Source organism: Macaca nemestrina, chromosome 5 (assembly GCF_043159975.1).
Source record: "Macaca nemestrina isolate mMacNem1 chromosome 5, mMacNem.hap1, whole genome shotgun sequence".
NCBI lineage: Eukaryota > Metazoa > Chordata > Mammalia > Primates > Cercopithecidae > Macaca > Macaca nemestrina.
In genome coordinates, this window is record NC_092129.1 from 171,168,475 (window position 1) to 171,191,872 (window position 23,398).

At 42.1% G+C, this 23,398-nt stretch overlaps 1 protein-coding gene and 1 long non-coding RNA gene across 21 annotated transcripts in view; one reads left to right on the forward strand and one right to left on the reverse strand.

Annotated features, from left to right (window-relative positions):
- LOC105482440 (phosphatase and actin regulator 1) overlaps positions 1-23,398 on the reverse strand; it is a 578,235-nt gene that overhangs the window by 326,295 nt on the left and 228,542 nt on the right. For 2 of the 19 annotated variants that reach the window (XM_011742553.3, XM_011742551.3), the window contains exon 1: positions 5,081-5,809. The exons of 12 other annotated variants lie outside the window; for them this stretch is intronic. Coding sequence is in view for 1 of the 7 variants with exons in the window: in XM_071096041.1 (XP_070952142.1) it covers positions 5,367-5,406 (40 nt within the window). In the remaining 6 variants the exon portion in view is untranslated. Of the gene's footprint in view, positions 1-5,080; positions 5,810-23,398 lie in introns of those variants that run through there. 5 more of the 19 variants (XM_024792996.2, XM_071096043.1, XM_071096041.1 and 2 more) reach the window with 5 other exon arrangements.
- LOC105482442 (uncharacterized) overlaps positions 1-23,398 on the forward strand; it is a 48,155-nt gene that overhangs the window by 916 nt on the left and 23,841 nt on the right. For both annotated transcript variants that reach the window (XR_011622999.1, XR_011623000.1), the window contains exons 2-6: positions 6,267-6,344; positions 6,865-7,091; positions 13,834-14,177; positions 15,056-15,152; positions 18,159-18,257. This is a non-coding gene — a long non-coding RNA (uncharacterized lncRNA). The remainder of the gene's footprint in view (positions 1-6,266; positions 6,345-6,864; positions 7,092-13,833; positions 14,178-15,055; positions 15,153-18,158; positions 18,258-23,398) is intronic.

The window sequence follows — 23,398 nt, forward strand, 5'->3', positions numbered from 1 at the left end:
GGAAGTGGGAAATTATCCAGAGACATGCCATAATCCTTTTGACCCCAAAGGAACATCTAATTCAAAACTATGTTAAATCCATTCTCCAAGAACAGCTGTCACCAAAGAGCTGCAAAACTTGTTAGGTACAATCTACCAGTGCTTTGACAGAATGCCCAGGTGGAAGTCAATAAAACAAGGTCCTCCCTTTCCCTTGTGATTAATATACTCTAGGGAGTGAAGCTCCTCTGGAAGCTTGGCCCAGTTCTACCAGGCTGCCTTTCCCGGAGTCTCCTCATAGCAGTTTGGCAATACCATTTTCTTCTAAGGTGGTACCATGTTCCCTAATGGATCTGATCAATTCCTAAAACAAGAAGAATGCATCTTTTAATGAGTTTTCTTAGTTAACTTGATAGCTGTTTGGAGTCAAATTGTGCTCCCTCCCAAATTCATATGTTGAGGCTCTGACCCCTAGTATGTGACCTGAGAATGTGACTATATTTGGAGAAAGGGCCTTGAAAGAGATGATTAATGTTAAATGGGGTCATAAGGGTGGGGGCAAATCCAAGACGACTGGTGTCTTTATAGAAGAGATTAGGGCCAGGCACGGTGGCTTATCCCAGCATTTGGGGAGGCCAAGGAGGGAGATCTCTTGAGCCCAGGAGTTCGAGACCAGCCTGGACAACATAGCAAGGCTCTGTCCCTACGAAACATTAAAAAATAAAGAAATTAGCTTGGGTGGTGTCACACCCCTGTAGTCCCAGCTACACAGAAGGCTTAGGCGGGAGGTTCACTTGAGCCCAGGAGATCAAGGCTGCAGAGAGCTGAGATCACACCTCTGCACCCAAGCCCGGGTGACAGAGACAGATCCTGACTCAAAACCAAAAACAAAAAACAACAAAAAAAGAGAAGAAGATTAGGGCACAGACAGCCACAGACCAAGGGGCAACTGTGTGGGAGGACAAGGTGAGAATGAGGCCATCTACAAGCCAAGGAGCAAGACCTCAGGAAAAATCAACCTTACCAGTACCTCAGTCTTGGACCTCCCAGTCTCCAAAACTGTGAGAAAACAAATTACTATTGTTTCAGCGACCCAGTAGTATTTTGTTATGGCAGCCTTAGCCAATGAATACATTAAGTATGGACTATCCAAGGTGATTTTCTTCATTACTATCTATAAGAAAATCCTGGTTTTCAGTAACATACATATTCCTTTTTTGGGAGGTCAGTTTCTTTAATCCCAAATAGTTATTAACACAAGTTTGTACTTTAGGTTCTTGTCTTCATTTCAGTTTGGGCACAGGATATCATTTGTTCCTCTTCAATACCCTGACAGTAGGGTAGGAATTATTTTTACTATTTTATAAGTGAAGAAACTGACTCTGGCATGATTTACCCAGGGCGTATGAATTTATACCAAGTCTTTCAATACCACTTTCTCTGCTGCTTCTCCAACATTCCACTCCTTCTTCTTTTCCCCTAACATTAGAATACACCCAAGTTTGGGTGTTTTTCCATCCCAATTGTTTCTGAAACTTGTGTCTCATCTTTCTGTATTCTGTTGGATTATTTTTTTCTATTTCTCTTAATTTTAGACATTTGTGTTATCGTTGCGATGGATTTCTTAGAAGAAGACACCCTACACTGTTTTTCACTCTTCCTTGTTTAGGACAAGTTCCAGGAGAGGTTTTTTTATCCAGTTAGTTTCCTAGAGAAGCTCAAGCTACACCTAGAGAACCTTTTATGAAATCTTTTCCCAGCAACTGTGGATCCTGAACTTTGTAGGAAGCTGAAATACTCATGGAATGCCAAAAACTTAAGGGCCTTTGGCATCTTTACCCTTTAGAGTAATTATGCTACTGTCTTTGGACTTCACAGTATGTGATCAGGAGCTTGCTTTATGGGAGGCATTAAATCCCCATGTTAGGAGACTGCAAAAAGAAAATAAAAACACAGTCATTGAGGGGCCATTTAAGGGTAGTAGATTCTGTGTTGTCCCTAGTGGAGGCTTGGAAGTGTAGAGTCATGGATCACTATAGCCCATCTGCAGTAATTTTCCAAGTGGGGTAAAAGCCTACAGGAGGCCGGGCGCGGTGGCTCATGCCTGTAATCCCAGCACTTTGGGAGGCTGAGGCAGGTGGATCACGAGGTCAGGAGATCGAGACCATCCTGGCTAACATGGTGAAACCCCATCTCTACTAAAAATACAAAAAATTAGCTGGGCGTGGTGGCGAGCTCCTGTAGTCCCAGCTACTTGGGAGGCTGAGTTAGGAAAATGGTGTGAACCCGGGAGGCGGAGCTTGCAATGAGCCGAGATTGCGCCACTGCTCTCCAGCCTGGGCAACAAAGGGAGACTCCGTCTCAAAAAACAATAACAACAACAACAACAACAACAACAAGCCTACATGAGCCCTGAGCCCATCAGATTCAGGATGAGAAAAGGGCAGAATCACAACTTATAGCATGGGTGAAGCAGGAAAAATCAAACCTACTACATCCATTAGAAGGTGTTTGGGGCTGTCCAGAGACAAGGGCTACTTTGTCCTTGTTGGACTCTCCCTGGTGTGGCGTCACTGTGACCCAGTGGTAGAGTGCAGGGAGTCTGGCGACAAATGTTGTTTATCTGGTGCTGCCACTGATGCCCTCCTCTGTGGCTTAAACCAGTTCAATTGACTTTCTGTCCAAAACACGCAGACAATCATGCCTTCTCATATAGAGAAATACAAGTGTTATTGAATTAATTCCAAAATATTTGTAGGAGCCCAAATGTGAGCTAAAGTTTCACACATATTCTTTACTCACTGGCACATTCAAGGGAAAAAGTGATCTGGTTTTTCAAGTACTTTGTGGTCACTAGATACCATAAATGATAACAAAAATAGTAGCAGGTACTTTTTCAGGCACTAAGTGTGCCAGGCACAGCACTATGGGATGTTCTATATAATTTACTTCCCATACAGCCTATGAGGTAAAGCACTGTTACTCTCCAATTTTATGGATGAGGAAACTGAGCCTTAGAAAGGTCAACAAACTTGCTCAATGTCACTCACTGAAAAGGTAGCATAATTGGAATGGAAACCTCAGTCAACCTAACTAAAAACATTAAGCTTTTAAGCAAAGCACCTTGATTTCCATAAAGACTGAATTTTCAAAATCTGTCCTATTTCACCAGTTGTCCCATAACCTGTTGGACTATCCCAGAAATGAACAAAACCTGGCATCCAAACTGCATTTCTCAGACCATCTCTTACGCTGAAAGTAACATAAAAGTCCTCTGTAAGGTCACAAGTCCTGGTCCTTGACATAGAAAATGTGGGCACCACGATCTATGCAGATGAGCAAATTTTAGAGAATTAGAGTGGAAGGCAATGCACTCAAAACCAAGACTCTTTTGAGCATCATGTTATCTTCTGTGATTTGGGAGGCACCAATGAGCTTTGTAGTACCTGGAGGTCATCCTCGTGAATCTCAGTCCTCATAATATTATTGAAGTGTAGAAAGGTAGGTTTCCAGCAAGTTTCAACAGATGGAAATCCAGATAAAACTCACTCTGCTGATATTAATTATTTAAGCAATGTTTTCTCGAGAGACTGCCATGGCCTTAAAAAGGGGCTCTATGAGCTGTTCTTTTACATTACGAATATTTATAATATTACAGCATCTCCATTTCAAGTATGTGCTTTAGTGAAAAACTTTGTTACGCTTTTTTAGCTTTGTTGTTTAGTTTTGTTTGTTGAGCATCAGAAGAGGTGGGAGTGATAGGGCCACAGTAGAGAAAAGACTAGAAATTCATGATCCACAGTCTTTTTGCTTCCCAAATGTGGTCCATGGTTCTGAAGATTTAAGAACCACAGATTTAAGATCATTTTTTAATTCCAATATTCAAATATCCTCTTAAAAGATAAATTATACCACTTTAAAGAGTTGTTTCCATTTTCTTTTCTTTTTTCTTTTTTCGAGATATAGTCTCACTCCATCACCTAGATAAGGTGCAGTGGTGAAATCTGGGCTCACTGCAACCTCTACCTCCTGGGTTCAAGCTGTTCTCGTGCCACAGCCTCCCCAGTAGCTGGGACTACAGGCGTGCACCACCACGCCCAGCTAAGTTTTGTATTTTTAGTAGATACAGGGTTTCACCATGTTGGCTAGGCTGGTCTCGAACTCCTGACCTCAAGTAATCCATCCGCCTCGGCCTGCCACAGTGCTGGGATTACAGGCGTAAGCCACCGTGCCCAGCTCCTCTTTAAAGAGTTGTTTCTATTGGATACATTCAAATCATATAATTTGCCCAAACTGAGAGAAAGGCAGAAAAAGAAGAAGAAAGGCAGTGAAAACTTGAATACCTCCTCTTTATAGATACTATTCTAAGGACACTTTCCTTTTGGTTCTAACATCACCATATTTTGTTTAGAGCAGCTCATGGGGGCAAACAATAAAAAATAAATAACAATTAGAAATAAACTCTTCCAAACTAACACCTTGCCTATTTCTCAGGCTCTTTAGAAGTCAGTGTTGAAAGAATCCATGTAGCATTTCTTATTCATGCTGAGTGAGCTGTTATCGGTTCCCATATTGATTTTTATCTCCATGCAGCAAGCCTCAAAATGCCACTGCCCCAAGCTGGAATCCCACCAAGCCTATCCCTTACGTTTCCGTTTGTTTTCCAAGTCCTCTTTCCTTTTTCTTCAGCCACAAATTCTCCCAGAACCCACTTTCCCCAAAATAACAGCTGCGGATTTGATTTTTTCCTTTCCTGTCTCTTTAAGTCAGAAACTTCCTGAGGTTCCTAAGAGCTGCCTGCCTCAGCAGGCACCAGGACTCCCAGCAAGGCTCCATTGCAGTGAGATTTGCAAGTGAATCTCCTTTAAAAACCATCACCAGTTTTGTATCCATCTCCTCTAACTTTGAGGCGTCTACACTAACACCGTGGGCTCCAGGATATCCTATGAACCCGGTCTGAGGATTTCAAAACCAAATCTATTCATATTGGCAGCTCCATCAAAGGAAAATTCTCTAAACCGAACAAAGCATAAAACCAATACAAAATCCACCTAACAAATAAACAAAAGGCAATAACATGATTTCCGATGCCAATGCCTACCTTAAAGGCTGCCCAAAGCTCTTTGCTCCCACATGCATCTGCCTCTCTGGGTCTGTTTCCTGGCTTTCCAATAGCTATGCTTTCTTAAATTGAGCAACAGTCTCCTCAAGTGTCGGGCTCTGAAAATACACATGCTACACACGCCCATGCAGCCTCTCGGTGCCAGGCAGCCCCTTCGCCTTCCTTCCCGGCTGTGCCAGTTCCCTGGCCGCTGACCAGCTCCCACGTGGGATGGAATGGAGAAGGGGAGGGTGTCAACCAAAGTCGGGGGACGGATTCAACTCACCGTGGACTAGGTGGCCACCCATCTGGCAGGAAGGGTCCATTTTATCCCTTTTCTAACCTGAAACCGCCTCCACGATGGTCTCTCCAGCCTCATTCAGAGCCCAGAACAGTTGGCAGGCACACCAACCCCTCCTGGGTGTGACCTGCGGGTACTCAGACCTCTCTAAAGTGGCAGCCTCCAGCCGGTGGGGCACAGACTGCCTCTTACCTTCACAGAGCCCCAGTCCTTAAAAGCCCAGCTGGCGTCTCCAAGGAGTCCTGTGTTTTACTTGACATCGGAGGCAACCGGTTTCAGAAACAGGGAACATTTCCAAATGAAACAGAAAGTAACCCGGGGATCCACACCAGACCCCCGACCTGCCTCGGCCATCCCCAATCTCTGGGAGTCTTCTGACTCAGCAAGCCTGTACAGCTGTTTCAGCCTGGAGAGGATTCAGAGGAAACTGCAGCTTGGAAGTCTGGAACTCACGGCCTGGGCTTTTTTTTTTTTTTTTTTTTTTTTTTTTTAGAGTATTTGTTGAGCTTTTTAACATGCAGTTTGTCTCCTTCTGCAGGGAATTACTCAGTGATCCCGTCACCTGACTCAGGGCAGTTCCATTATATAATTCTAACTGCTATTTGATCTCTGATCGGAAAACCACACTTGCCTCCCCTTTCCCCCACCCCCTGGCATCATCCACCCCACCCCATCCCCTAGGAAGGGAAGAGGGAGGGAGACCTCAAAACGTGAACCAATGACAATTAACTTTCCTTGAACCTTCCCTGGAAGGACTGCATTTTTGCAATGCACTTTATTTGCCTTCAGTTCAATTCTTGAGTAGAGGACCTCCCAAATGCCCATGAGGAGTGAGTGGGAATTTCTCAAGATGGGACGGTAGCATCTTTCTTGATTTAATTTTAGGATGGTTCTCCGTAGATGGGATAAATTGCTGAATGGATTTTCAAACGATCAAACGCATCGTCAGTTGAACAGCTTCAGGTAAATTTATAAAACATGTGCAAATAAAACCTAAAACCGAGAATCTCTTAATACTTTTGCCACATTTCCATGAAATGCCAAAGGGGTGGCTTGGATTGAGGGGTCTTGAGCCAAAATCCCTGCCCTGACCTTGATCTTCATAAACCCACTCCAGCCACCACAAATAAGCATAATGCCCAAGGGACAACATCTTGCTTTGCTAGGCAAACACCTCTGAAAGGGCAAGCCCCCAGCCTCCACTTTCAACCATATTGTAACCCCTAAGGCCACTCTATATAGACATTTTGAAGCCACGCCTGTCCTAGGTGAAGGTAGTAGTAATAATTCCTCAATGTCCCCCCAGTCCCTGTCTTAGCATCTGTTATCTCCGTCCAGATGTTACCCACTAAGGAGCAAGCATGTTCAAACATAATCGTCCCATGAATGGAACTTAAATGGCAATCAATGAGGGTAACACCTAAAGTATCATACAGTATGATGTAAAAAACACTCCAACCCGTTTGCTTTTTCCATGTCAAAGCCAAGATGAACTATCTGCGTAGCTCTGGACTCCCAATCTTCTCCCAGCCAGTGGAGCCTTGTTGCTGAATACAGGAAAAGAACTATTTATGTTGATGAGAACAAATGCTAATGTTGGTCAGCCTTCTACGGGATTTTCTAGTCTCACTGCTTTTCTCTCCCCTGGATCTTCCCAACCCATAATCACTGGAGGAAACTACTTTCTCCCTCCTGCCTTCCTCCATTATTGTAAGTAATGTCAGATACTATTTTCATGTTAAAATATGTGACATTAGATACTGTACCCTAAGAATCACATTCAAAATTCTTTGTAACTATTGTATCTATCCACATAGCCCCCTGAGGTCAGCATGGGGTAATGACTGTTCTTTTTATTTATTTATTTTTATTATTATACTTTAAGTTCTAGGGTAAATGTGCACTACGTGCAGGTTTGTTACATATGTATACTTGTGCCATGTTGGTGTGCTGCACCCATCAACTTGTCAGCACCCATCAACTCGTCATTTACATCAGGTATAACTCCCAATGCAATCCCTTCCCCCTCCCCCTTCCCCATAATAGGCCCTGGTGTGTGATGTTCCCCTTCCTGAGTCCAAGTGATCTCATTGTTCAGTTCCCACCTATGAGTGAGAACATGCGGTGTTTGGTTTTCTGTTCTTGTGATAGTTTGCTGAGAATGATGGTTTCCAGCTGCATCCATGTCCCTACAAAGGACACAGACTCATCCTTTTTTATGGCTGCATAGTATTCCATGGTGTATATGTGCCACATTTTCTTAATCCAGTCTGTCACTGATGGACATTTGGATTGATCCCAAGTCTTTGCTATTGTGAATAGTGCCGCAATAAACATACGTGTGCATGTGTCTTTATAGCAGCATGATTTATAATCCTCTGGGTATATACCCAGTAATGGGATGGCTGGGTCATATGGTGCATCTAGTTCTAGATCCTTATGGAGACCCAGAGACGCCAGTGTCATAGATGGGAGTTAGAAGACGGGTCTTCTGCTCTTGGTGTTCCGCTTTGCAGAGGAAAACCCAGATAAACATGAGAAAAATATAAATATGTAAACCTGAAAACCTGAATGACAGATTGATGTCTGTTTATGTCTCTCCCTCCAGGTGTAGTAAATACAAGGTATTGTGGCAGTTGCTATGGTAACTACTTTCTTAATAAGAATAAAGACACATAGGAAGGTGTTAGAAAACATCAGGCGGTGAGACATTCCTCAGTAACGGGAAGAGGAGGCAGTAATAAAAAACATACCCTTGGCCTGTACATGATCATTAAATACTGGCACTGCAAAACTCAAATTTCTTAGACCAGCACGTTCAATAGAAATATAATGTGGGGCCGGGCACGGTGGCTCAATCCTGTAATCCCAGCGCTTTGGGAGGCCAGGTGAGAATAGGAGTTTGAGACCAGTCTGGGCAACATAGCAAGACCCCATTGCTACAAAAAAATTTTTTTTAATTAAAAAATTAGTTGGTTGGGTGCACGTGTAATTCCAGCTACTGGGGAGGTTGAGATGGGAGGATCCCTTGAGCCCAGGAGGAAAAAGCTACAGTGAACCACGACTGTACTACTGCACTCCAGCCTGGGCAACAGAGCAAGACACCATCTCTCTCTCTCTCTCTCAAAAAAAAAAAAAAAAAAAAGGGAAATATAATGTGAGCCATAGCTGTGATTTTAAATTTTCTAGTAGTCACATTAAAAATTTTTAAGGGAAGTTGTTTTTGTAATATAGCTTATTTAATCCCATATACCCAAAACATTATTTCAACATGTAATCAATATAAAAATTAATGAAATATTATGTATTATTTTCATACTGAATATCTGAATATTGGTAAGTGTTTTATACCCTCATCACATCTCAAATAAGTCTAGCCACATTTCAAATACCCAGTAGCCACATGTGGTTAGTGGTTATCACATTAGATGGCCAAGCCCTGGATTATATTTGGCCATTTTGAGGTTAGAATTTATTTTGGGGGAGCAAATTTGTCTATCCCTACTTGCATATTTTAGAAAAATAAACTGCATTAATTTGATTCTAGCCCTATGGCATAATTCAAGTGGTAATCTCTTGAGTGGAACAAGAAAACATCAAATAAGCCTGGAATTGAAATAGTATTAAAGATTCAACTTCTTTCTTGCCGCTAGAGGATCATGAAGATTAAAACATCAATCTTGGGTTTGTAAAAAGTTCTTTCCTTGTGTTGCCCCAGTTGCCCAAGCTCAGGCCCCCAAAGTCTTATCTTGACTTGACTCTACTTTCTACACATCCTCTCTCTCTCCCCATTTCCCTTAGCCCTCCTAATAGACCTCTCAATCTTTTTTTTTTTTTTTTTTTTTGAGACAGAGTCTCACTCTGTCGCCCAGGCTGGAGTGCAGTGGCATGATCTTGGCTCACTGCAAGCTCCACCTCCCAGGTTCACGCCATTCTCCTGCCTCAGCCTCCTGAGTAGCTGGGACTGCAGGCGCCTGCCACCACGCCCGGCTAATTTTTTGTATTTTTAGTAGAGACGGGGTTTCGCTGTGTGAGCCGGGATTACAGGCATGAGCCACTGCGCCCAGCCAGACCCCTCAATCTTATCAAGTCTACCTGTCACCTTTTCTCAAGTGGCAGGGCCTCAGCCAGTACCCAAACTATCACGAGCACCCCTGCCTGGCCCTCCTGACTTCACTTTCTGACCACTTGAGTTCATTTTCTACCCTGCCTTCAGCGTGAGCATGTGTCCCAGCAGACATTTAATCCTATAGCTACTCAGCTTAAAACTTTTAATGGCAACCTACCGCCTTTCAAATGAAATCCACACTCCTTGCAGTGATATGCTAGGCAATCATAAACCGGCCCTGGGAGCATTTCCAGCTCATCTCTTTGCTGCACATTGTTTGAATTTACCCTAGTCTGCATGCTTAACTGTGGCATGACTTCTCAATCTCCCTGCCTTTGTTGAAAGTCTGTTTCGTTTGCCCGGAATGTTCTTCCTTGAAATGCCTACCCCTTACCAAATAGCAAAATCTTTCAAGCCTAGCTCAGCTATCTCCTGTAGTTTTTCCTAATCTTGTGGTCAAAATTAACAGCTTCTTCACCTATGCCATCACGCCACTTTTATAAGTCAATGTGTTATAACATTTATCACATTCAACTATAATCATATAATATGCTATACAAGGACCTTTCCAAGAAGATGAATTGTGTGTCATTTACCTGTGAACTCACCTTGGGACATAAGACTATTTCAATGAATGTCTGAGGAATTCCAATACTCTCCTACTCTTCCTTCTGATTCTCTAATCCCTTGGTGTATCATGGTTATCACCATCATCATTCTCGTCATTACACAGCAGCCAATATTATCAGCACTTACTAGGTATCAAACATTGTGCTAAGCATTTTACACAGATTTCATTTAATTCTAACAAAAAATCTATAAGGCAGGGACTTATAATATCCCCAATTTCTAATAGCTGTGGCATCTCAAATATAGTTTCATTCTTTCAGCCAGTGTTTTGAGGTTATTGTTATCAACACCAGTTTAGACAAGTTGATGTGTAGTTATGTCTCCAAAGTGCACAGGGTTACATATTTGTTAACTTATTTGTAAACAGGCTAAGGCATGTGTTTTTGTTTTATATTTTTAGTGTCTCTGACTCTTTAAAGCCTCCAAATTTTAGTGGGATGGGAAAATAGAAAACTAGCTTACTAGCATTTTGTGTAGAATGAGAATATTGTAGCTTTATTTATTTATTTATTTATTTATTTATTTATTTGTTTTTGAGATGGAATCTTGCTCTGTTGCCCAGGCTGGAGTGCAATGCCACGATCTCGGCTCACTGCAACCTTCACCTCCTGGGTTCAAGAGATTCTCCTGCCTCAGCCTCTCAAGTAGCTGGGATTACAGGTGCCAGCCACCACGCCCCGCTAATTTTTATGTTTTTAGTAGAGACGAGGTTTCACCACATTGGCCAGGGTAATCTCGGACTCCTGACCTCAGGTGATCCACGTGCCTCAGCCTCCCAAAGTGCTGGGATTACAGGCATGAGCCACCCCACCTGGCAAGAATATTGTAGCTTTGAGTAAGGGCACAAGGGGCGCTGCTCTGTGGATGTCACAGGACTTGACATTCAGCCTTTTTCTCAGAGTCATTTTTGGCACTATTTTTGGCTCTCTAGTAGTTTCTACCATAATTCGGTTTATTGGTGCTTTAAAAAACGAACAGACCAACCAGCCAATGCTGGCAAGGATAGGAAGGAACTCTCATTTATTGCTGGTGGGGACTCAAAATGGTACAGACACTTTGGAAGACAATTTGGAAATTTCTTACAAAACTAAACATGTTCTTATCATATGATCCAGACATCCTGTTCCTTGGTATCTACACAAAGGAGTTGAAAACTTCATATCCACACAAAAGTCTGCACATGGATAGCAGCTTTATGCATAATTGCCAAAAGTTGGAAGCAATCAAGATGTCCTTCAGGAGGCGTATGGATAAATAAACTGGTACATCCGGACAATAGAGTATTATTTAGCATTAAAAGCAAATGAGCTCTCAAGCCATGAAAAGACATGGAGGAAATCTAAATGCCTCCATGGAAAAAAGCCAGTCTGGAAAGGCCACACACTGTTTGAGTCTGACTACATGATATTCTGGAAAAGGTAAACACTACGGAGACAATGAAAAGATCAGGGTTGGGGGAGGGAGTGATGAATGAGTGGAGCACAGAGGATTTTTTGGGCAGGGAAATTACTTTGCTCAGATGATACTATAGTGGTTAGAACATGTCATTAAACATCTATCCAAACCCACAGAATGTTCAGCACCAAGAGCACCAAGAGTGAACCCTAATGCAGGCTGTGGACTCAGAGATGATGACGTAGGTTCATCAATTGTCACAAAGGAACCACTCTGCTGGGGACTATCAATAGGGAGGCTGTGCACTTGTAGGGTAGGAGGTACATGAGAAATCTCTGTTCCTTCCTCTCAACTTTGCTGTGAACCTAAAACTGCTCTAAAGCCTGTTTTTTAAAACACGAAGGGACCAGAGAACGTCTTGCTCACGGGTGCCCAGGGCTGCGCTCACTGGCTCGAGTGCAATGCACCAGTTGTTTTTTACTGGGTTGTCAGTTACTCAAGAGTATTCATTGCTTTCTGCACTTTGTTTCCGCAATGCCACTACATAAACAGCAGTGCAGGTACTAAAGGTTTAACAAACTCTTGTTGAAATAAAATGAAGATAAAATACACTTGATGCTTCTCATAATAAATACGTATTTTTACCTACTTAAACAGTATCATAGCCTTGATGTCAACAGAAAACTATTACCAATGGGGTTTCTGGGGGCTCTGGAGCCTGGGATAGCCTCAGACTTGCACAGGGCATGGTGCTAGGAGGCCAGGCTCAGGGCTAGAAGAGAAGCTGAGTTCTGTAAAAGCCTAATTCCCTCAGGAACTTGATCCAGGAAGAGGCTTTTTGCTCTGTGTGCTCTAAGGGTCAGCCTTTGGCCACCACTGCCTGGCTTCACAACACAGTGCACAGAGCAGAGCTGTCTCTGCTGGGCAAAGTCCTTTACCCTCTGAGAGCCTCAGTTTCCTCATCTATAAAAAGGGGATGAGGATATTGCAGATTACTCTGGGCACTGCACGAGATCATGTCTATAAATAAAGGGCTTGGCAGAGTGAGTGGCTAATATGAGTGTCAATGAATGGAAATTGTTTATTCTCAACATCAAATATTAGGAGATATTTCATGATCATAATAAAGTGTTGGAGATGGAATTAGGGTGTGAACTCCTCCTATCTCACCCCACCTTCTCTCTATCCCACTTGCTGTTGGCACATATTAAGATGGCGAATTTATTGACTTTCACAACCTGTCTTCCTTCTTTCCCTCTTTCTTCATTCTACCTCTTTCTCCCCCTTCTTTATTTTCCTTTACCTCTCTCTCTTTTTCTTTAACTGCCTCCTTTTCTTTTATTATCTTAAAAATGAGTTTATTTTGTCTCCTTGCTATTTCTGGCCAACTAACTAAGGGTCTTGTATGGAGATCTTTTTGCCAAGGCCATATTAAGCTCACCAGGTTGCTAAACTTAGACTAGCCTGTTTCTGCTCTCCCTTGGAAGGTCTGCAATACCATAAACAAGAAAGGTGTGAGGTCAAAGGATTCTTGTTCTGAGCAAAGGGGACAGTTTCACACAGAGCTTCCCAGAATGAAGGCAGGGCCTGACAGGAACGAGATGGGAGGCCTCCGGCATAATCTAAACAGAGCAGTTATTACCTTCCTCCCTGCCAAGTCAATGCCACTGCCCATCTCGGAAGCCATTTTTCAAATTGCTTTTTGGCCAGCTCAGCACAAAACCTACGTGACAGCTTTACTTTGGGAGAGCAACAGAAAAAGGCAGTCTCCTGCAGGATCAGGCCCTTTTGTTGGTCCCTCTAATTCTCTCCAAAGCACCACGTGGAATTTTTGTCATGACTTGTGCCCAAATAGGACGAAGACCCAGGGAAGATACAAGCACTCAGTGGCCCATGTAATGGTGCAAATGAATGAGGTGTTATAAGGTAGAAACTGCAGTAGGAAGAGGCCCGGGATGGAATTCTAGTTCTGCCACTTGCTCACGGGGGGCAGGTGAGTTAGCCTCTGTTTCGTAAACTGGGGGGAAGTTCTAAGGTGATGTTTGTAAAGCACCTGTCAGGTACCTAGGGCAGAGCAGGTGCTGAATGATCCTAGCCAGGCTGGTTTCTTAGTCTCCTTTTTCTCATGTATAAAAGGGAGAAAGACAACAATGCCCCTTTTGTAGATTTCTTTGGGAAATTAAATGAGCTCTCTAGCAAATGGTGAGTACCACATGTGTGTGCCTCTCCTCCTCCCTTCTCCTGGAAAACCTCCAAGTTGCAGACTGTATTTTCCAAAGATGAACACAATCATGTCTCCTATCCCACCTTCTCTTCTAGAATCCTACCACTCCCCCATCAAATGGTGGAATCTAATTCCTCTCTCTGAATCTGAGTAGGCTTGGAACTTGCTTACACACCGTATGGTAGAAGTAATTCTGTGGGACTGCAGAGATGCCATCATAAAAGGCAATGTAGCTTCTCTCAAATTAGTTGGGATCCTTGCTATTGGAGCCTTCAGATGACACGTAAGCAGTTAACTGCTTTGAGGCCGCCATGCTATAAGGAAGCCCAACTTAGCCTGCGTGGAGAGACCAGAGAGTTCCCAGATGCTCCAGCCCCACCCTTCAACAGTTGCTGCCTGAACTGCAACCTCATGAGAGACTGAAACAAAAACTATTCAGGTGAGTCCTCCCAAATCCTGGTTCACAGAAACATGAGAGATTATCAAAATGATTATTGTTTTAAACAGCTAAGTGTTGGGGTGATTTGTTATGCAGTGAAAGAGACTTGGGACACTCCAGTAGCTATTTAATAAAAACCATAAGCAGCCCAGGATTGGAGCATTAGGTGCTAGACGGCAGGGGTGTATATAAGGCTTGGCCTCTTAGACATTCTATCAGCCGTGGGGATGGGCAACTCCATTTTCAAGTAGTAATCTAATCCTTCTCTTCCTCAGAGCACTGTGTACTTGTGTGTGTAGTGGTATGAGAAAATCCCACCATTGATCCAGATTGATTCGTGATTTTTTTTTTCCAAACCACAGAAGCTGTTTACGTTTATACTAAATCTTAAAGTTACCAAACCATTTTTGGTTTAAAAGGACATTAATACTAAACACTTTTTCAAAGTGTTTTATATCAGAGTTTATATATTCTTTAAATTTATTTTAAATAAAACCACCATAGCACTATATTCAGACCCCCTTCCTTGTTAGAATATCCTCTCCGACTCCCATGCCTTTTTGGCCAATGTATGTCTATACCACATTTGCCTCCACAGACTCACCTCTTCCAGGAAGCTCCCAAACAACCACAATGGACTTGGATCATTTACTTATTCTTCCTTCCCAATGAGCACTTATGCTAAGAGAGTGGTGTCTGTGCTGGAAGATGTTGCCCTTGAGTTACTGTTTACTGGAGTTTCCTAGGTGTTTCATTGACATAGGTTGTATGTCCACTGTGGTGAAAATTCCTGGAGAATGTGGACCATTTTTCTTTTCTTTCTTTCTTTCTTTCTTTTTTTTTTTTTTTTTTGATGAAGTTTCGCTTTTGTTGCCCAGGTTGGAGTGCAATAGCACGATCCAGGTCACTGCAATCTCCACCTCCTGGGTTCAAGTGATTCTCCTGCCTCAGTCTCCCAAGTAGCTAGGATTACAGGTAGGCGCCACCATGCCGGGCTAATTTTGTATTTTTAGTAGCTATGGGGTTTCTCCATGTTGGTCAGACTGGCCTGGCACTCCGGACCTCAGGTGATCTGCCTGCCTCAGCCTCCCAAAGTGCTGGGATTACAGGCGTGAGCCACCATGCCCAGCCCCATTTTTCTATTTCTTTGTACCCCACTGTCACAAGGATTCCTTGCATCTGACCTTCAAGCATGTCTGTTATAAAAATTTATTTTGAAATGCTTTTATGACTTTCCATGCAAACAAAGAAAAACAGCTATAAATTGCCTGGAAGTAAAATTTAATATATTACTAAATTGTCAAATATTCAAATATTTCAGAATGTGAGAGCAGCTTTGAGTAAGGGCATGTGGATGAAAAATAGATGTTGAACACATTTTTAAAAAAACCTAATTGAAAGATAAATATGGCCTCAATTACCTCTTCCTAGAGGAAAATAACATGGGGTTCAAAGCTTAGGCACTGGAATCGGGCAAGGTCAGAATTTAAATCTTGACCATTATTACTTTAACTGTGTGACCTTTGATGAATTTACAAGTCTTGAAGGGGGATAAAAATAAAGCCTAGATCATAGGATTATTGTTAAGATAAATGCGGTGGTTTGTGTTAAATACTTAGCATCATAACTGGCACAGAGAAGGCATACATCTTACAGTTTATTATCATCATCAGCATCACCACCATGACCACCACCAACAACCCTATCCTAGTCACCATGATGGGTTTTGCTCTTAAGGCCTTAGAGCTGGCTGGGATATACCCCTTTCTTTAATCACCTTTCCTTCCAGTGAGACATTTTCCCTTCAACCCAACTATATTTCTCAGCTTTTATGTTAATGTGATGATCATAATTGTTTCAAACAATCCAAATAATCTCAGCTGCTCTGTACAGCTTACCAACACCCAGCCATGACTTGACACTAGGTGTTTTCAACTGTCTCAGTCAGCATCACCTACTGACCAGATTAACCTAGAACAGGAAGTCTGTTTTGACTAATGATGCAGAACCATCCAGCTCCTAAGTCTGTTGCCAATCAGCTCGGCCTTTCCTTTAGGGATATGGAAAGGTTCATGGTGCACCTACAATGAGCCAACAGAGGAGAACATTGGGGTTGAAAAAGATAAAGTCTATTGGAAATAACATTACAGATTAGTTGTTCATTCACTTAATCATTTATATATTAATTCATCCATTCAACAAATAGTTATTAACAGCCTGCTATGGATCTGTAGGATATACAAACATGAAGAAAACAGAAGTGATTTCTGCCTCACAGTTTTCAGACTGGTGGAAAATAACTGCTTTGTCATCAAATGACCCTGAGTTTGAATCTGACTCTGTCACTTACTACATATTTAAATTGCTTAGACCTTTCTGAGCCTCAGTTTTCCTTAGGGTGATTGTGAGGATTAAATGAATTCACAGAAGTTTACTGCTTACCACAGCCCCTGGCAAGATCTACCATTTCTTTCCCCAAAGGTCATATAATTTATAGCCACTAGAGTCAGGATACAAACCCAGGAGCGTCTGGCTCCCACATTTCTGCTTTCAAAGAAATGTTCTAAATATTTCTTTTAAGTTTCACTACTTTTGATTTAGTTTTTTCCTCCCAAGTCATTAATTCATCATCCATTCAAAAATAAGAGCATTGTTTTTCATATTTTTCCCATGTCTTCTTTATTTCTCGTTGAACCCTCTGCAGTAAACCACTTCCCTCTATATTAACTGATGTGAAAATCACGAGGCAACTGGTGTCATCACAGAAAAAAAAAAGCAGAATAGTTATGTTTCTTCAGGTTATACTTGGGAAGCCAGATAAAGTGCTGGGGTATGCAGACCATCGTATCTCAACAGTGCAGTAGAAAGAAGCATAGTAAGCATCTAGCAGAAAGAACTTAGCTTGCCAAGCAGTAATTTATGGGTATTTCTTTTTTTTCTTTCTGAGACAGAGTCTTGCTCTGTCACCCAGGCTGGAGTGTAGTGGCTGGATCTCAGCTCACTGCAAGCTCCGCCTCCCAGGTTTATGCCATTGTCCTGCCTCAGCCTCCCGAGTAGCTGGAACTACAGGTGCCCGCCACCTCGCCCGGCTAGTTTTTTTGGGTTTTTTTTGTTTTTTTTTTTTTTTTGTATTTTTTTAGTAGAGACGGGGTTTCACCGTGTTAGCCAGGATGGTCTCGATCTCCTGACCTTGTGATCCGCCTGTCTCGGCCTCCCAAAGTGCTGGGATTACAGGCTTGAGCCACCGCGCCCGGCCAGTATTCCTTTTTTAAGTCTAGAAGTTGGACTGTTACAAAATTATATTAGCGATCTAGGGGAGCTCCACTAAAAATCCAGCACCGTCGGCCGAGCGTGGTACCTTACACCTGTAATCCCAGCACTTTCGGAGGCTGAGGTGGGCGGATCATGACATCAGGAGTTTGAGACCAGCCTGATCAACATGGTGAAACACCATCTCTACTAGAAACACAAAAATTAGCCAGGCATGGTGGCGGGTGCCTTTAATCCCAGCTACTCAGGAGGCTGAGGCAGGAGAATTGCTTGAACCAGGGAGGTGGAGGGTTCCAGTGAGCCGAGATCTTGCCACTGCACTCCAGCCTGAACAACAGAGCAAGACTCCGTCTCAAAAAAAAAAAAAAAAAAAATTCCAGCACCATCGTTGCATTGTATGTGCAATGATTTTTTAGACTCTGAGCCCTCTACCATATTGGATACCACGCTGCAATTCTTTTCTTGCCTTCTGCAATACCACTTACTATCTAAGCTACTTTTTCATTTGTTTGCTTGAACTGTACTTCTTATTTCTTTGTTTTTTTCTCCATTTATCTACTTCTTAAATGCTGGGTTCTCTCTCAAGCCATTTTTTGGTCTTACCCCTCCCTGGATGGTCTCACTTCTGATCTTTTAATCTATTTTTCTAGAGCCTTCTCTTTTATACCACTTGCAATTTTCCTAATTCGCATCCTTACCCTCTCTTACCAGGTCTACTGCAATAATCTAACTGGTTTCCCATTTGCAAATTGCTCATATCTGGGAGCTTTGTTTTTCACACTGCCACCAGAATTGGCTTCCTAAAACCAGGTTAGTACATGACACCCTTTCTCAAAGGTTAACATCACTCCCTTACAGGGTAGTGTTCAAGTTGTTTAGCATGGCACCCAACGTCCTTCACTACGTTCCTGTTCATTTTTCATTGCATCTTTCCCTGATGCCACATTTTCTGCTATTATAGTCTACTTAGTGTTCTACACACGTTTCATCTTTCTCTACCCACCTTCTCACTGGATGATGCATTTCTTTATTCTTTATCTTTGTGGCATTTCCCAATATATGCTCCTCAGAATACTGGTCTTGCGAGATGTCTACTAAAGAAAAGGAATCTGGTAATCTGGTGTAATACAGTATACTAGATCTACTTCCACCCCCGCCTTGGAGGTTTCATGAACTTTAGCATTTATTTATTTATGTATTTATTTATTTGTGAGACAGTGTCTTGCTCTGTTACCCAGGCTGGAGTGCGGTGTTACGATCTTGGCCACTGCAACCTCCACCTCCTGAGTTCAAGCAATTCTTCTGCCTCAGTCTCCTGAGTAGCTGGGACTCCAGGCACCTACCACCACACCCGGCTAATTTTTGTATTTTTGGTAGAATCGGGGTTTTGCCATATTGGCCTGGCTGGTCTCAAACTCGTGACCTCAGGTGATCTGCCTACCTCGGCCTCCCAAAATGCTGGGATTACAGTCATGAGCCACTGTACCCGGCTAAACTTTAGCATTTAAAATGCTCTGAGAAGTCCTGCAGCAAGTAAATCAGGTTAGCTTTGCTACTCAGTGTTTCCCAAACACCAGATTCCTCTTTTTCTAGAAACCCGTAAGAATTAGCATTTAATGACCGTACTTTGGGAATCCCTGATCTATTCAAATCTTCTTCATTCATTCACATTTCATTTCATCTGTCCTTATTCATTGACTTGGAAAATATGTATTTAGCACCATGCCAGGCACTGGTGAATATACTGAGAAAATATTCTCTTGACAGCAAGATGAACATAATTCCTGCTTTGATGAAACTTACAGTTTTGACTGAACAGTGGATAAGTAAACATGCAATGACCACAAAATGTGGTAAGAGCTATCACAGGGGAAACAGAGACAATGTGGCAGTGCATAGCAGAAAGACAATGAATCTTGGGGAGTGATTAGGGAGAGCTTCCTGGAGGAAGTGGTTTTATACAGGGACCTAAAAGAGAAGTAGAAGTTAGTCAGATGGGAATAAGGGGGGCAAAAGGGGAAGAGTGTATTCAGGGGCAACTACTTGTATGAAGCTGCTAAAACCAGAGACAGCATGGCATGTCTGAGGGACTAAAGAAATCTCAACTCTCACGCCTGTAAACCCAGCACTTTGGGAGGTCGAGGCGGGCAGATCATGAGGTCAGGAGATCAAGATCATTTTGGCTAACACGGTGAAACCCCGTCTCTACTGAAAATACAAAAAATTAGCCGGGCGTGGTGGCGGGCGCCTGTAGTCCCAGCTACTCGGGAGGCTGAGGCAGGAGAATGGCATGAACCTGGGAGGCGGAGCTTGCAGTGAGCCGAGATCCCACCACTGCACTCTAGCCTGGGCAACCCAGCAAGACTCTGTCTCAAAAAAAAAAAAAAGAAAGAAAATCTTATTTCAAAGGTGAAGACATCTTCACTGCTCCTTTCATCCCCATTCACGGGAACTTCCTCTGTCTTCTCTACGTTATCTAGCTTGCAAAGTGGATGTTCAGAACATGCTTAGGCATTACAGTAATCTGATCAAACAATTGTTTTAGGGGGACAGATATGATCTTTTGAAACACAGAGCTACACACATACCCACTTCCAAACTCTTCAATAAAGTCAGAATAAGGAAGTTTATTTTTTTAAAGGGTTTACTATTAAAGGGCACTTATAGATGTATTAATTTTGTTTCTAATTTATTTTTTAAATGAAAGGATTAACATAGGTATGTAATTGTGGATGGCGAGGGATTTTCTTAATCAACCCCATTGTTATTTTATTCTCCTTAGTAAGTTTTGCATTTTTAGGCAGCTTGCTTTTGTCAACTAGCAAACAGGCAGGCCAAATTGTAATTGGGCAGATTGAACTAGAAGCTTAGAATTAAGCATACTTAAGAGCCCAGGATTTGGACTCAGCGTCTCTCTCGGTAGCCACCATACCGAGATGCATGCCCTCGATCATTGCCTTAATTCTCAGACACACTGTGCTTCCTGCCTTCCCTTCCATGGCTGCTGTCTGGCAATAAAAGAGTCATCCTTTTTGTTATCAGTAGAACAGAGGGTAATGTCTCTTAATTAACAAAAGGAAGTGGTGCAATGTAGTAAGAACATTGCAATTGTTTCCAATTAATCCCACATGCAGTTTGGCAAAGTTAATAATCCATAAAATGACCTGAGGCCTAAATATGCAGAAGAGTCATCTTTTGTCTGTCATTTTTTCTATTGATCCAGCAAAAGCAAGAAAATTCCAAGACTACATGCAAGGCCTACAGATTTAGAATATCATAAATTCTTAGGTATTATCTCAAATATAAAATAAATTTACCTGTGCCATTCAGATCATATGAATTTCTAAATGTTTTACAACCTTTATAAATCATAACATGTTGACAGGTGTCAATTCAACCACAGTGAAGCAATTATTTACTTGGATATACCATTTGTCACCAAAGCAACAGCCCCTTCCCATTCATATAAAAGCAAGAAGGACATTTGCATTTTAATTTCATCATCAGTGTATTTCTAAATTATTTGAGGATAGAGAATGTGTCTTACACATCTATGAACCCCTAAAAATGCCACATGGAACCTACTATCCCAGGTCCAATAACTTTTTCTTTCCATTGTGGCAGAATACACATATGTAAAATTCATTATTGTAACCATTTTAAGGTGTATAATTCAGTGCCATTTAGTACATTCACAGTGTTGTGCAGCCATCAACACTACGTAGTGCTATAATATTTTCATCAACCCAAAAGGAAACCCTGTAGCCAAGAAACAATCATACCTAATTCTCCAATTTTCCTTAGCCCCTGGTAGAGCCAACCTACCTTCAGGTCTCTGTGAATTTGTCTATTCTGGACATTTCATATAAATGGAATCCAACATATGTGGCTTCTTTCTGTTGGCATAGTATTTTCAAGGTTCATCCATAAAGTATATATGTCAGTACTTTCTTTCTTTCTATGGCTGAATAATATTTCATTATATGGATATGCCACATATTTTTTGTCCACACTTTGTTTATTGGTGAACATTTGTGGGTTTTCTACCTTTTGGCTACTGTGAGTAACGGTGCTATGAACATTCCTGTACAAGTTTTTGTTTGAGCATCTGTTTCTAATTCTTTAGGATATCTGTCTAGGAGCGGAATTACTGGTAATTCTATGTTTAACCTATAGAGGAATGAATAATACTTTTTTATTGAATATTACCAGGATTCTGCAAAGATTGAATGTGGTTGGTAGGGCAGATCTATACCTGCTGAAATGCCTGGATGAAAGAGCTATGGAGCTTTGGGATATGTGTGCTTGTATCAGCCTGGGTCAAGAAGATTGACTTGGATGATTCATTTCTCCACTAGCTCGTAAGCTACTTTCTTCAGTGGAACTGTGTTGCCAAACACTCGGGCATTGGAGTTGGACTGTATGAATTCCAGTCCCAGGCTTGTCATGTATCAGTGTGACCTTATTTACATTTGTTTATTTATTTATTTATTTATTTGAGACAGAGTCTCGTTCTGTCGCCCAGGCTGAAGCGCAGTGGTATGATCTCAGCTCACTGCATCCGCCGCCTCCTGAGTTCAAGCGATTCTCCTGCCTCAGCCTCCCGAGTGACTAGGATTACAGGTGTGAGCCACCGCACCTGGCCACTGTGTGACCTTAAACTAGTTGTTTGACCTTTAAGACTTAGTTTCATCACTTGTAAATGAAAGAACTAGCTCTAACTACAACATGAAGTTGTGGTTACTTTAAACAGGGCAGGGTATTTCAAAAGTGTAGTATATCACTTGGCAATAAATACTGAAAAAGTATTAGCTTGAATTGTGTTTCTACTACTTGATATCCCTGTGGTGTTTAAGTAGCATAGTGCTAGGCACACTAAAAGGCACTTAATCGTATGGAAATAATGACATATTTAATGGGAAATGACAGATCATTTTGAGGATTATCAGTTTTTTCTCTTTTTTTCTTCCTTTTCTGTTGTTGCATGTTTGTTGGAATATTCTGTTTCCTGAAGGGTGAGCAAAAGATGGGATGTGGCATTGGAAAGTCAATGTCAATGAATGTAGGCAGAGATTTTCTTATGGGTACCTTTCCTGTAATCCCACACTGGATGAGGTTAGTTGCTGGCAGAATGGGGGGAATTGATGAGCCATTTATTTCTTGCTCAAAGTTTTTCATACCTTGGGGAGGAGCTTCTCCAAAAGGAAACATCAAAGAACTCTCTGTCTGTGTTAGAAAATGCGTTTTCCTTAATTCAGGTCCACTCATGATGTTTTGATTGCAAGCCCCATATACTGACCTTTGAGTTCACTTTACGTATTTTTCTATGCCAGTGCAAGCCTTCAGCATTACAAACATCAGATTGCATAGACCTTTGCTTGTATGCTTGCTTCTGGCTGCGAATCTGCCCTGGGCTCTGACTATGCTGTATGCCTGACTCATGCTGCTTCGAGGCTCGCCTGTCCTGACGTACACCCATAATTCACAACTCTGCAGCTTCCCAGAACCCCAATGCTACACTTCAAGGACATTTGGCTCCTACTTACTGAAGGTAGGAGCAGATTCAAGAGGAGAGGCAGGAAGTGGCAAGTGAGAGGTAGTGACATCCGGTCACGAACTCTCCCTGCTGAAAAAAGGTCTTAGAGCAATGTGCTGTGTGATGAGACCCCTCCACCTCTTCTTTCTTACAATCAGCCTGACACTACTATGGTTTTCTGCTTGCTTCTCTTCACAGCTGTGACTTGTAAGAAAGACCCTTCATCATTTTACAGAGGTGATTTGTGCCATAACAAACGGCTATAAAGAGCGCCACAACTGCAGTGGGCCAAGCACCAGATGTGACACAGAATATGTGATGTAGGTTAAATATCAAGTACCTGTCAGTAATTTGCTACTACTCTGAGGATACTTTTTAAAGAGGACTTTACTGTTGGTCTGGTTTAGCCTTTCAC